General features: G+C 44.2%; 1 protein-coding gene across 3 annotated transcripts in view; it reads right to left on the bottom strand.

Moving 5' to 3' along the window:
- The window catches only part of sphkap (SPHK1 interactor, AKAP domain containing), a 381850-nt gene that overhangs the window by 90734 nt on the left and 276357 nt on the right, over positions 1-14759 (bottom strand). For all 3 annotated transcript variants that reach the window (XM_080185826.1, XM_080185829.1, XM_080185827.1), the window contains one exon: positions 6121-6235. In XM_080185826.1, the coding sequence (XP_080041952.1) occupies positions 6121-6235 (115 nt within the window). The remainder of the gene's footprint in view (positions 1-6120; positions 6236-14759) is intronic.

Genomic DNA, 14759 nt, shown 5'->3' with positions numbered 1-14759 from the left:
TAAGAGAATGAATTCCATTCACCTGGAAAGATTTTGGAGCTCTTTAAACATGACTGCATCTGGAAAAGCTTTTTCTGATTCAGACAAACAACGAGTGAAGCTAGGTGAGATTGAGGGGAAGATTTATAATGATCAGCTGTCAGGCTGCTGTACATCACACTAAATTAAGAAGCTACCTTACCAAGTTCATTCCTGGAAGTTCAATGAATTCTGAAATGTAAAGAAGCAAAATTGGGTAAAACCCAAAAAGACGTTTGAGAAATGTGACTTATGCCCATTGCTTGAAATGTGGGCACCATGCCATATTCACATTGCTTAATGACTATAATAACTTCTGCCTGCAGCCAGGGTTAATTGCAGGGTTCACTGTTGGCTTACCTCAGGAGGTGGCCAAAAACCAGAACTACTTTGCCCACCTTAAAGCTAAATTTAAGTTTACTTGATAGTGTCACAAATAGGTTTACATTAACACTGCAATGGTAAAAATCCCCTAGTCGCCACACTCCAGCACCTGTTTGGATAACTGAAGGAGAATTTAGCATGTCCAGTGCACCTTTCAGACTGTGGGAGGAAACCAGAGCGCCTGGAGGAAACCCACACAGACACGGGGAGTATGTGCAAACTCTGCACAGATAGTGACCCAAAGCCAGAATTGAACCTGGGTCCCTGGTGCTGTGAGGCAGCGGTACTAAAATGCTAACCCACTGTGCCACCCATGGGCCAGAGTAGTCTCCCCGATTTCAGATGCTGCACTGGAGGTTTTGGTGGAGGAGGCGGAAAGTACGTGTGAGGCCCTATATCCACAAGGAGACATGAGTCCCTCAAGAATAGGCTCTAAGCTTTGCACAAAGCCCTGTTTAAGTCTGTGCTGGATGCTCTACACTTCCATTGAGCACAAGCTTTCTGGTAGGCTTTCCATCTCTTTCAACTTTTCTGTAGTGGTTTTATATTACTTTGCTTGGCCATTTCAGAGGGCAAATAAAGGTTGAGCACATTGCTGTGAGTCTGGAGTCAGAAGTAGGCCACACCAGGTAAGGGCAGTAGCTTTCCACAACAATCCAGTTGCCATGGTGATATTTGAACTTGTGTCTTTGGAGCATTAATCCAAGCCTCTGAATTACCACCTAGTAGCACTACCATCATTGTTAACATTGTCAAGGTGATATGGCCTCCTGCTAAGAACTATTCACTTCCTTCTCCTGCCTTGACAAGCATCTTAACTCTCTTTGCGTGACATCTGCTTGTTTGTCCCATTGTATAGAATTCCAAAGTTAATTTGTGCACAAGCCTTGAAGTCAGCAAAAAGTTCATCAGCATCTGCCACACCACTTATTTTTGCAACTTGAAAGAACTATAAAAAGCACCAAACACTTGTAGAATCAGAGCACCAGTCTTGCTGCTTAACTTGTGTCCAGCTGTGCGAGGTAAGGGCTGTGATTCTCCCATTGCGACCCCGCAACTTTTTTGGTGGGTTGCGGTGAGAGATGCGGGTCTGTGGCCTTGAATAGGGATTTGCATATGCACCAGGAATGCATGCACATTTCCCAGAGCCAGCGAACAGTCTCCGGTCAGACCATGCTGGAAACCGGCGGGAAGACAGGTAAGTCATTTAAATCTTTTTCTGCATGTATTTTAAATATGTATATGTGCTCATTATCGGGATCTCTCAGGTCCTGATTGAATCTCCCATCCCACCAGGAGTACTTCATTGCGACAGAGTTCAGACTAGCTCCCCATGTTCAAGGAACTAGCAGGAAACCCCGCTGGAATGAAGGGGGAGGGCAACTGGGGCCCCCCCACAGGGGTTCAGGCAGCATGGGGTAATGCCCCCTGGGCATGGACACAATGGCAGTGCCAGCCTGTGCCCCTAGCACTGCCCAAGGGGCAAAGTGCCCATGCCCAGGGGGCAGCTTGGCACTGCCCACTGGGCATCGAGCAGTGCCAAAGGGGTGGGGCCTATTGTGGGTGGAGGTTAGGAAGGATCGGTGGGGGTGGGGGCTCCTGCTGCCACTCTGCATTGGGATCGGTCTGGGTTGGAGGGAAGGCAATGATTGGGGCTTGGAGGGAGGTAGTCTGCCAAGGGGGGGCCTGCCAGGGTGAGGGGGGAAAATCGCCACTGCTGTGGGGGTGGGACCTGGCCATCGGGAGGCTCCGGGGTGAAGGGGGTTGGGACAGGCCCATGAGTTGCTGTGGGGGCCATGATCGGGCCGTGGGTGTGGGGAGGTGGGGGCTGGAGGGGCAGCACTGTGGAGGTCCCGGGCTGGCTAGTGATTGAGCTGGCCACCATGGACAAAGCTCCAGAACTGTCAAACTCCGGCGCAAATAGGGCCTGCCCCCATGGGCTTTTAATGATATTCACGACTGGGACCTCTTCAGTGTACAGAGCGAGAAGATTCAGGTGAGAGACTGAACTGAAAGAACAGTCGGAATTTAGAACAGTTTTCCTGCCATTCAGCACTTTTGGGAGAACCCCCCCGCCCCACCCCAAGGGTTTCAGTTGGAGTGCCAAAGTCTAAAATGGCACCACAAACTTACATCCCATACATCATGGACAGGATTTTACGGCCTTGTCTGTCCCGAAATCATAAAATCCCCTCCGAGATTAATGGATCTTTCCATATTCTGCCCCTTGTTTCCTCCGATTCCTAGGGTGGGCAGACTGGTAAAATTCTGGCCAGTCTCTTCCAACTTCTTCCGTCAGGAAAATGATACAAGAGTCTGAGGTCACATACCAACCGAACCAAGAACAGCTTCTTCCCTGCTGCTATGAGACTTTTGAATGGTTCCAGCTCATATTAAGTTGATCTTTCTCTGCACCCTAGCAATGACTGTAACACTACATTCTGCACTCTCTCCTTTCCTTCTCTATGGATGGTACCCTTTGTCTGTATAGCGTGAAGAAACAATATTTTTCACTGTGACAAGACATGTTTTGATTTGATTTGATTTATTATTGTCACATTAGTGCAGTATGCCGAATGGCTTCATGGTCTGCTGGCCCTGCAAATTCTAATGGATGTTAGCTTCACACAACAATGCCTTTACCAAGATGGTGCCATGTGCAATGAGCACATGCCTATCTCCACTGTTTCAATCCCTGCATATCTGTAACTCACAAGCAACAGTCATGACTGAGCCCAATTCTGCACCTTAAATGTCCGTGCAGAACAACCTCTATACCTTTAAACACAAGGTCAACCCAAATGAATTTGCACTTCTAAGGAAGGACAAGTTGAACATGTTTCTAATAATAGCTACATAAAGTGAAATGTTATGGGTGATTGCAAAAGAAATTACATTAAAGGAGCAAGTTGTTTGATTCCAGTCTGGGTTATCATTCTAACAAAGCAGAGTTCAGTGCAAAAGCTGAACATATTACCAAGAAGAAGTTGTAGTCATCAGGACTTCCACAAAATCCAAAATGGTGCGAAGGGAACATAATGGGCCTGATCAGAACTTTGTGTAAGTGAGTGGGTTTTGAATATACTAAGCTATTGATTCTGATATTAATCTGAAGGGCAGCACTGTGGCACAGTGGTTAGCACTGCTGCCTCTCAGTTCCTGGGACCTGGGTTCGATTCCTGGTTTGGGTCACTGTCTGTGCGGGATTTGCACATTCTCCATGTCTGCATGGGTTTCCTCCCACAGTCCAAAGATGTGCGGGTTAGGTTGATTGGCTTTGATAAATTGCCCCATAGTGCTCTGGGCTGCACAGGTTAGAGGGATTAGTGGGGTAAATATGTGAGACTGAATGGCCTTCTTCTGCACTGTAGCGATTCTATGATTCTACAAAAGAGGGAGAGAGACCCCTCCAAGGGAGGTCTGCAGGCCAGCAGCGCAGTCAAGTAGGTTTTGAAAGCCAATAGGACAGCACCTCAAGCAGGATGGCAGGTAGCTTATCTGTGGGTATACAACTTGTCACTGATTTTCACCAAGCTGCTCTGAACAAAATGGTCGGGATGAGATGCTGCTGATGATGATAAATGGCGATATGAGAGTGGGATTGCAACAGAAAGCATTCCTTGTCTCTCATCTCTCACTTCTCCAGGTTTTTCCATGCAACCTGGTCTCCCAGTGGGCCAGTCTTCCCTGGCACAGGCCCCACTGGAGCAATCTCCTCTGTCCTGAAACTTTATGGAGAGGCTGGAAGAATCGTAAAGTGATCTCCGGGTATTACAGATATTGTTAATGGACTTCCAGCTCATGGGAATCGACTCCAATCACACGTATCTCAAACTTACCTGAGTGCCGTTATTTGTGAGACAAGTGTCGTATCATTAATATCTTCCCCCATACAAGTTGCTAATGGAGGTTCAACACAGCTAAAATACCAGAAACTTTGTTTGCATCTGTTGATACAGCCTCTGGATGAATTTTTATTGATTATTGGACCTCTTGAATCAGGCACCATCAATCCTAGATGGTGAATATTCGCACATTATATATCATTGATATGTTTATGTGGGGTGATTAATAAAATGTCCAGAGGTAACTTTTACCCTATTAAATTCCTATCCAAACTATGTCACAGTTATTACTTTAAACATTCACTTCCGTCCACATCAACAAGATAAAGAGCAGCCCAACAAAGCTTAATAAAAGCAAATTACTGTGAATGCTGGAATCTGAAACCAAAAGAGAAAATGCTGGAAAATCTCAGCAGGTCTGGCAGCCTCTGTAAGGAGAGAAAAGAGCTGACATTTTGAACCCAGATGACCCTTCACTCAGCACTTCCCATGACCTTTACTATCTAGAAAAACAAAGGCAGCAGGAGAATGGGAACGCTGTTACCTGCAAGTTTGCCCACAAGTCACAGAGCATCCTGACTTGGAGACGTATTGCTAATCCTTCACTGTTACTGGGTCAAAACCCTGGAGCTTTCTTGCACTGAGTGTATCTGCACTAGACAGACTGCAATGCTTCAAAAAGGCAGCTTACTGCCACCTTCTCAATGGAAGTTGGAGATGAGCAACAAATGCGAGACTTGCCAGCAATGGTCACATCCCATAAGCAAAAAACAAGTTATTTACACGATCAGGCTCTGGTTCTATCAGATTGACACAGCTCCATATCTTATTACTGCTTTGATTCAGACGTGGATGCAAAAAAGATTGGCAAAGAAAACATGGCCGTGGCTGCCCTGACCCCTGGGTGACCTCAGATAGAATTCTGCTGTTTGAAGAAGAACATTCTGATTCAATTTTGGCTTTTTTTTAATGTGTTCTTCAGTTCTTTCAACCGATTGCAAGAAGCTATCGGCATTTTCTCCACTCTGCATACCTTTACATCAATTAACGTTACAACCTTATTGTTCTCACCAACTGCATGGAGTCTGCTGAGCACTTTAATTTATAGTAGACAGTTAATACTTAGGTTGGAATCTAACTGAAGGGTTTAGTCAGTTGATATATGGAATGATAATGGATAACTCGGGAACAAAATAAAGGCTTGAACCTAATAGGGAGGATCCTATTGTTTATTCATGGGCTAAAAGACAACTGGAAAATTTTAATTAGTGTCACACTTAGGCTTACGTTAAACACCGCTATGAAGTTACTGTGAAAATCCCAAAGTTGCCACACTCTGGTGCCTGTTCGGGTACACTGAGGGAAACTTTAGCATGGCCAATGCACCTAACCAGCACATCTTTCAGACTATGAGAGGAAACTGGAACACTCAGAGGAAACCTGTGCAGACACAGGGAGAATGTACAGACTCCACACAGACAGTGACCCAAAGCCAGGAATCAAACCTGTGTCCCTGGCACTGAGGCAGCAGTACTAACCATTATTCCACCCTGGGAGTGAGTTATTTTCCATGGTCTAATTGAAGAATCCAGATGATATAAGCTGCTTTTTGAATCTGTTTTATTCTGTTTGAGGAGTTGCCTCAATCAGGATGCTGATAACTCGTATATTTTGTCTTTGATGTGGGATGACGCTCATTCTGTACAACTATTCCATTGTCCAGAAACAATATTTAGACCCTGAGCAGAAGCAGTATTTGCTTGCTGGCTGTCAGATGTCACTCTGTCCCTGGGGCCGTGCAATTGCCTGCTGTGCCGCATCTACAGGAATTGAAAGTCAGTGTGTTTTGCGGGAAAGTGGTAAGATTATTTACCTTTTTACATGCTGTGATGGAACTCCCTGTCGCGCACGTGGAGCTTTCTGCTTCACTGCCTGGAATTGTTTCAAAGTGCTCTGGGAGTTGACGCATTTGTGAGGCTTCAAATTCACTGCAACAGAAGAGAGAAGATGGATATGAAGTTCTGACATGAAACGGGCACATTTTTATTGCAGGTTCTGTTGAAAGCATCAGTTTTTCCTTCGTGTTGTTGGAAAGTGTTAACATTGCCTCATATCTTTACCATTAACATGCAGGTCATTCTCCAGTTTAAGTGGAAGATTGGATCTATTTGTAATGGCCTGATCTCGGATTCAAACAACCAAGCCTGAACACAGAGGGGTAAAAATTCATTTTGGCTCAATCTACTACCCTGAGTTTGCACTGCATGGCCTCTTTTTTTGCCTCATGTTTGGGATCTAGATGGGTCCTGGGCAGGCAATGGGAGTGGGTTGGGGTCGGGGTGTAACAACAGTGTGTTGGGAGGTCGGTACATCCCAATGGCCACCTGAGCACTCTGCTGCCAGCCTCTCCAGCAGGATTAGGACCCTCCCTCCTCCCCTTCCTTCCCACCACGACCCCCCCCCTCCCCCAACCACCCCCACCTGGCCATGAATTGTCCAATGGCTTCTGTAATGCAGAGTGCCAGAAATTATCAAAACCCAGCTTGCTCAAAAAACCTCCTGTCTTCCTATCTGTTGGACACTTTTTGTTTTGGGAAATTTGCCACTCACATTCTATTCACAAGGGCAGCCTTCAACCATTACCCTTTGTTTCCTGTTACTGAGCTATCTTTGGATCCAATCTTTGTATCCCTGGAGCTTTTACTTTTTTGACCAGTCTGCCATGTGGGACTTTGTCAAGTGTCTTACTAAAATCCATTGGTAGGGGCCCAATCAGGAAGGCTTGAGGCTGGTTCGATATTGGGCCTCAGGCCTCATTTAACAATTCAGACAACCTGTCATGCCTCTGGAGTCCGCTTGGCCATTTGAGAAAGGCATCAAACGCTGCTTGCTAAGCTGGCCGAGGCTTGGATGGTGGGGACAACAGCAGAGGGCAGTTGACCAGAGTCAGCAGGATTGCTGTAGAGTGAGCAGGAGCAATCCAGTTCCTTTTGGCTGCATAAGAAGGTACCTTTACAGTGGTGGCAGTTTCCTAGGCTGCACCCTATACAAGGAGACTTCAAATCGGGACATAATAAAGGATTCCACAAATAGAAGTTGTGGGGTGGCATGGTGGCACAGTGGTTAGCACTACTGCCTCACAGTGCCAGGGACCCAGGCTCAATTCTGGCCTCGGGTCACTATCTGTGTGGACTTTGCACATTCTCCCCATGTCTGTATTGGGTGCTCCGGTTTCCTCCTGCAGTCCAAAGGTGGATTGGCCATGCTAAATTGCCCCTTAGAGTCAGGGGAACTAGCTAGGGTAAATGCACCGTGTTATGTGACTAGGGTCTGGGTGGAATTGTGGTTGGCGCAGACTTGATGGGCTGAATGACCTCCTGTTGTACTGTAGGATTCTATGGATTCTATGAAGTGTTGCTTTGATTGAAAAAAAGTCTCTTTTTGTGCATTGCTTGAAATTGAAAAGACATCAGTGGAATGCTCCAACACTACAACTTGACTTCTGCATTGAAAAGAGTTTTGCTATGGCACAAACTGCTTCTCTGTATGCGCACATCCAGCTGACGAACAAACCAGGTATACAGAGCAGAACAGGAACAGTCCGATCAATACCTAATTATGTTTCATTGACAAGGGCAGTAGTTCATTAAACCTAAAAATTCAGTACATTGTTTCAATAGAAATAAGCTCACTGTGACAGTACCAATCAGTTCACCATTATATCGTGCGACACAGGGGACACACGTGGTTTACTTGAGCAAAGAAGGGAAAATCAGTTTTTTTTGTGTAATAAAAGAACAAGCCCTCAAGAGTTTTGCCTTTGCTGGGACTTAATCCCATTGGTTACAACAGGGACACGTTTATTAATGCTCTCCATCACTGGACTCACTATTTTCTGTGGGGTCAGCTGGAGACGTTAAAAGAAAATGGAAAGGAAAATAAATGGCTTCATCCATTTAATGACAGCGTCCATCCTTACTTACTGTCCTCCTCATTCATCTGCTGCATGGAACTTTACTTATTACCTAACCATTACTCACAGCCTTTCTGCTCTTCCCTCCATCCTTTCCCGCTCTCACTCATAGAATCATGGAACCCTACAGTGCAGTAAGAGGCCCTTCAGCCCATCGAATCTGCACCAACCACAATCCCACCCAGGCCCTACCCCCATATCCCTACATATTATTACCTACTAATCCCTCTAACCTAAGGATCTTAGGACTCTAAGGGGCAATTTTAGCATGACCAATCCACCTAACCCGTACATCTTTGGACTGTGGGAGGAAACCGGAGTACCCAGAGGAAACCCACGCAGACACGAGGAGAACATGCAAACTCCACACAGACAATGACCCAAACCGGGAATTGAACCCACTCTGATGACACATAAGAACACCACCCACCAGGTACACGGTACATACTCTTGCGACTCAGCCAACATTGTCTATCTTATACGCTGCAGGAAAGGATGTCCTGAGCTGTGGTACATTGGTGAGATGCTACGACAACCAATAAATGGACACCGTGCTACAGGGCAGGAGTGTTCCCGTCCAAGTCAGAGAACACTCCAGTAGTCACGGGCATTCAGCTTTTGACCTTTGGATAAGCGTTCTCCAAGGCAGCCTTCAAGACACAAGACGATACAGAATTGCCGAGCAGAAACTGATTCCGCACACATGAAGACAGCCTCAACCGGGATCTTGGGTTCATGTCACACTACATATAACCCCCACCATTTGACCTGGGCTTTCAAAGTCCTACTAACTGTCCTGGCTTTAGACAATTCACACCCCTTTAACCTGTGATCATCCCTCTCTTCACTCACATTGTCTGTACCTGTAAAGACTTGATTACTTGTAAATCACATTCCAACCATTACCTTGCAATTGTGTCTTTGCCTATATATGCTGTGTTTGTGAAACCTACCTCCCCATTCACCTGATGAAGGAGCAGTGCTCCGAAAGCTCATGATTCCAAATAAACCTTTTATCTGGTGTTGTGAAACTTCTCACTGTGCCCACTTTTACTTTGTGTAAACACCGTTACTCACCTTTATAATTGCATTCAATGTTATTCAACTCTGTGTGTACTGTTGGTCTCCCTGCCTCTCATGGCTGTTTCCAGTAAATGCATTGACCATCCGCACTTGTTAAAAATCTGCTTATTTCAGATAACCACACATCTGAGCCACACACATAATTCCAAAGCATTAAACTCCTCCCTACTCATTTTCATTACAAAGGACTAAACCTGTTAATATTCACGCCTATTTTGGTAGGCAATAGCCTTTCTCATCCATTCTGTCAAATTCCAGTGTACCCACCTTCTCGATTCCAGTCCTATTGTACAGCATATGAATGGATATACCCCTCTACAATTAATTACCAGAGCTCCAATTGGCCAAATCACACATTGACTCTTGTTTGTTTGACCTTCCATTGACCATAAAATCATTCTTGCTGAATTGAGTTGCAATGGGCGAAAAACCTTTATGTTTCTACTGAATATTAGGAGCAGAAAACAAATTAATATCCACGTCAGATAACCAGGCCAAAGTATCTGGTAAAGCAGTGCAAATATCTTGCGGCCATCTACGACTTTTCTCTGTTGGTAATGTTCGATGAGATGCTTCAGAGTCTGATTAGGAGCTCCACTGTCGCCTGAGAGGGATTCCTTAATCATTTAAACTAAGTTAAAGCATTCCTTATTATCATCTGCTGTAAAGAATTACAAAGCTGTCTTATGGAATTAATGTGAACCACACCACTTCTTATTCCTTTGTCGTCCAGATAATTTGAATAAACTAGATCACTAGTCCACTCATTCTCCAGCTTTGTACACAACGTTCAGTCAGCAAGCCACAAATGACTTTTTCATGCACTTTAATTTCCAATCGCCATTGAAGTGACTAACAAACCCACTAAAAGTGAATTCATATGAATTCCAGGTAACTTAATATCCATTAAAAGCAAATTACTGCGGGTGCTGGAATCTGAATCAAAAAGAGAAAATGCTGGAAATTCTCAGCTGGAAATTCTCAGCTGGTCTGACAGCATCTGTGGAGGGAGAATAGAACCAACATTTCAAGTCTGGATGACCCTTCATTAGAGTTGATATCTGCTCCTGAATTCTGAAAAGATTAGTTTCCATCAAAGCACTGGTTTGATTTGTTCATCATTTGAAGATTAATACTTGTGCTGTAGAGAAATCTCAACAGATGAAATCAGTATGGTAGTGGGGGAAGCGATGGCAATGGTGCTATCATTAGACTATTGATGCAGGAACTCAGCTAATGCTCCGGGGACCCAGGTTTGAATCCCACCACAGCACAAACAGCAAAGGTCCCACCACAGATCCCTGAGGAACACCACTTGTCACAGCACTTCATTCAGAAACACACCCTTCCATTGCTACCCTCTGTCTTCTATGACTGAACTAGTTCTGTATCCATCTTGCCAGCTCATTCTGATGCCATGTGACTTTGCCTTCTGAAACCATTGAAACCCTACAGTACAGAAAGAGGCCATTCGGCCCATTGAGTCTGCACCGACCACAATCCCACTCTGGCCCCAACCCCATGTCTCTACATATTTACCCACTAGTCCCTCTAACCTATGCATGTCAGGACACTAAGGGCAATTTTAGCATGGCCAATCAACCTAATCCACACATCTTTGGACTGTGGGACGAAACCGGAGTACCTGGAGGAAACCCACGCAGACACGAGGGGAATGTGCAAACTCCACACAGACAGTGACCCAAGCCGGGAATCGAACCCAGGTCCCTGGAGTTGTGAAGCAGCAGTGCTAACCACTGTGCTACCGTGTCGCCCCAATCTGCCATGGGGGATCTTGTCAAAGTCCATGTAGACAACATCCACTGCCCTACCCTCAATCATCTTCATCACTTCTTCGAAAAATTCAATCAAGTTGGTGAGACATGACCTCCCCTTCACAAAATCTTGTTGCTTCTCACTAATACGTCCACTTATTTCCAAATGGGAGTAAATATGGTTGCGAAGAATCCTCTCCAATAATTTCCCTACTACTGATGTAAGGCTCACCAGCCTGTAATTACTTTGATTTGAATGGATTATCCTTGCTACCCTTCTTAAACAAAGGAACAACATTGGCTATTCTCCAATCTTCTAGGACCTTCCCTGTAGCCAGTGAGCATACAAAGATTTCTTTCAAGGCCCCAGCTATTTCCTCCCTTGCCTCTCTCAGTATTCTGGGGTATATCCCATCAGGCCCTGGGGACTTGTCTACCTTAATGTTTTTCAAGAACCCCAATACCTCCTCCTTTTTGATCTCAACATGACTCAAATTATCAACACATCCTCTCCCAAACTCATCATCTACCAAGTCCTTCTCTTTGGCAAATACTGATGCAAAGTACTCATCTATCTCTTCTCCCATTTCCTCTGACTTCTTGCATAGGTTCCCTCCTTTGCCTTTGAGTGGGCCAACAGTCTCCCTGGCTACCCTCTTGCTTTTTATGTATGTATAAAAACCTGTGGGGTTTTCCTTAATCCTGCTGGCCCAACGACTTTTCGTGACCCCTTTTAGCCCTCCTTACTCCTTGCTTATCGTCACATATCATCCATCTGGAGAACAGCTTCTTCCCTGCTGCCATCAGACTTTTGAATGGGCCAAACTCATTAAGTTGATCTTTTTCTACACCCTAGCAATGACGATAAGACCACATTCTGAACTCTCTCATTTCCTTTTCTATGAATGGCATGCTTTGTATAGTGCGCAAGAAACAATACTTTTCACTGTATACTAATACATGTGATAATAATAAATCAAATCAAACGTGACTCCAGAACTACAGCAATGTGGTTGACTCTCAACAGCCCTTGGGCAACTAGGGATGGGCAATAAATACTGGCCAGCCAGTGACACCCATGTCCCACAAATGAATTAAAAAACAGGTTTGATTTGCTCGTCACTTGAACAGTAATACTTGTGCTATAAAGAAATCATAACAGACAAACTCAGTGTGGTGGCACTGACCCATTAATACACGCTGAAGTGAGGGAAAAAAAGTTTGCAATTTGTCTGCAATCAAACAGCTTTAAATTGACAGAAGCTGAACTGGAATGTGTCCGGATCCCAGATGACCTAATCCAAAGTGGAAATGAGACATTACTGTCTCCCAGTGGCTTAAACCAATTCCTATTTACCTTCACTGTGCATCTAATCTATTATCTCTAAATTATCCACAGCATAATTATCAGAACACGATCTCCCATCAAATCCTTGCCAGAGAGCAGGAGCAGCACATTTTAGATGTATAATCACTTCTGTATGAAAGCACAAATTTCTGTCTTTGCTTAGTTTGAATTTGTGAATAAGTGATTAATTAGACTTGAACACAGATATACAAACTGGCTGTTTTAGAAACTGCTATTTATAGTATTCACCATCAAAGGATAATTCCTGTTATAAGCATCTATTTCTTGCTAAACTAGTACCTTGTTTGAAGAGATTCCTTTGTAATATAGTGAGTGTAAGAAGTCACCAAAATAATTCCATGGACATTGGTGGCAGGGCAATTCTTCTAGTAGATATAGCAGAAAGTTAGAGAAATAGCAGGAAAATAGTTGACATCTAACACAATGAATTTGATTTGATTTGATTTATTATTGTCACATGTATTAGTATACAGTGAAAGGTATTGTTTCTTGCGCAAACCATACTGTACATAGAGAAGGAAAGGAGAGAGTGCAAGAAGGTAGTGTTACAGTCATAGCTAGGATATAGAGAAAGATCAGCTTAATGTAAGGTAGATCTATTCACAAGTTTGATGGCAGCAGGGAAGAAGTCAGTTGGTATGTGACCTCAGACTTTTATCTGCAGTGGGAGATGAGAGTGAGAGTGTGTGAGTGTGTGTGTGAGAGAGAGGTGAGAGTGAGTGTGTGTGACTGAGAGAGGTGAGAATGAGTGTGTGTGAGTGAGACAGGGAGGTGAGGTTGCGTCCGTGTATGTGTGTTTGTGCGTGTGAGCAAAGTGAGAGTGTGTGTGTGAGAGAAATGAGTGAGTGTGCATGTGTGTGAGAGAGAGGTGAGAGCGAGTCTGTCTGTATGTGTGAGAGAGATGAGAATGTGTGTATGTGTGTGTGTGAGTGAGAGAGAGAGGTAAGGGCAAGTGTATGTAAGAGAGGGAGGCGAGTGTGTGTGAGAGAGAGGGAAGAGTGTGTGTGTGTGTGTGTGTGTGTGTGTGTGTGTGTGTGTGAGGGAGAGGTGACAGTGTGTGTGTGAGAGAGACGTGAGAGTGAGAGTGAGTGTGTATGTGAGAGAGAGATGAGAATGTGTATGTATGAGAGTGAGTGTGAGAAAGAGGTGAGTGAGAGTGAGTATATGTATGAAAGAGAGGTGAGAGTGAGAGGGTGTGTGAGAGAGAGAGGTGAGAGGTGTGTGTATGTATGTGTGAAAGAGAGAGAGAGAGGGGTGTGTGTGTGTGTGTGTGTGTTCAATACGAGAATCCAGCTTTCCAGCGGCACTCTTCCCATTGCAATCAAAGGAGCAGTATCACTCCCATCAAAAAATAACAAAACGCATAGACCTAAGTAAGGTTTTAATAAGAATTTTAAAAATTATCATAAAAGTATGCACATGGGAAATAGAATGGACTTCTCCAAAATAGGTTTTTCTATTTTTGTACCTACTGTGTGAAAACAGTCATTTATTTTGTGGTTTGGTTCTTCAACAAAATAAGAATGTTTCTCAGACGTTCTGTCAGTATTCCTGGGATTTCAAAAGGGTTCTGTGACTGGAAAAGTTTGGGAATCCCTGACTTAGAGGGTGCTATGACTAAACTTTATTTCAATTCAGCAGAATTTGCCAAAAAATATCATACCCATTTGACATTTTGCGATTGTTTTGTTTGCAAGTCTGTCTAGATTTTACCTTTCTTTGTGGTTGTGATTTATTCATGGACTGCTTCAGTGTGATGTACCCTTTATCAGGTTAATTACAAAATTCACCATATGTTCAATAATATCTGGTGAGGGGTTAATAATAAAACCAGACGGCACACTGAACTCACACAATGGAAATGCTTTTGGAGTATCAAAATTTCAAGGCAGAAACATTTATCTACGGCCTTCAGGGACAGTGGCTAATCGTGGAAATTCTCCTTGGCCTAATCGATTGTTTGTAACTGTGCATGTATCAATTTCATATGGGTGAAATACAGCCTGGAAATTGATCTACAGATTGAGTTCGTAGAGCGAGGTCTTCATAGGTTAAGTTAAATGTAATATGCTTGAAAATTTGGGTCTTAAAATACAGTATGCAACATTAGTGCAAACCTATTTCATACAAGCTAATGGCATGCTGGCCTTCATAGTAGGAGGATTTGAGTATAGGAGTAAGGATGTCTTGCTGCAATTATACAGGGCCTTGGTGAGGCCACACCTTGAGTATTGTGCGCCGTTTTGGTGTCCTAGTCTTAGGAAACATAAAAACATAGAAAAATAGAATAGTACAGGCCCTTCGGCCCTCGA

This window comes from Carcharhinus amblyrhynchos, chromosome 3 (genome assembly GCF_965287045.1).
Source record: "Carcharhinus amblyrhynchos chromosome 3, sCarAmb.v2.hapA, whole genome shotgun sequence".
In the NCBI taxonomy this organism is placed as follows: Eukaryota; Metazoa; Chordata; class Chondrichthyes; order Carcharhiniformes; family Carcharhinidae; genus Carcharhinus; species Carcharhinus amblyrhynchos.
This window is presented reverse-complemented; position numbering and strand designations above follow the sequence as displayed.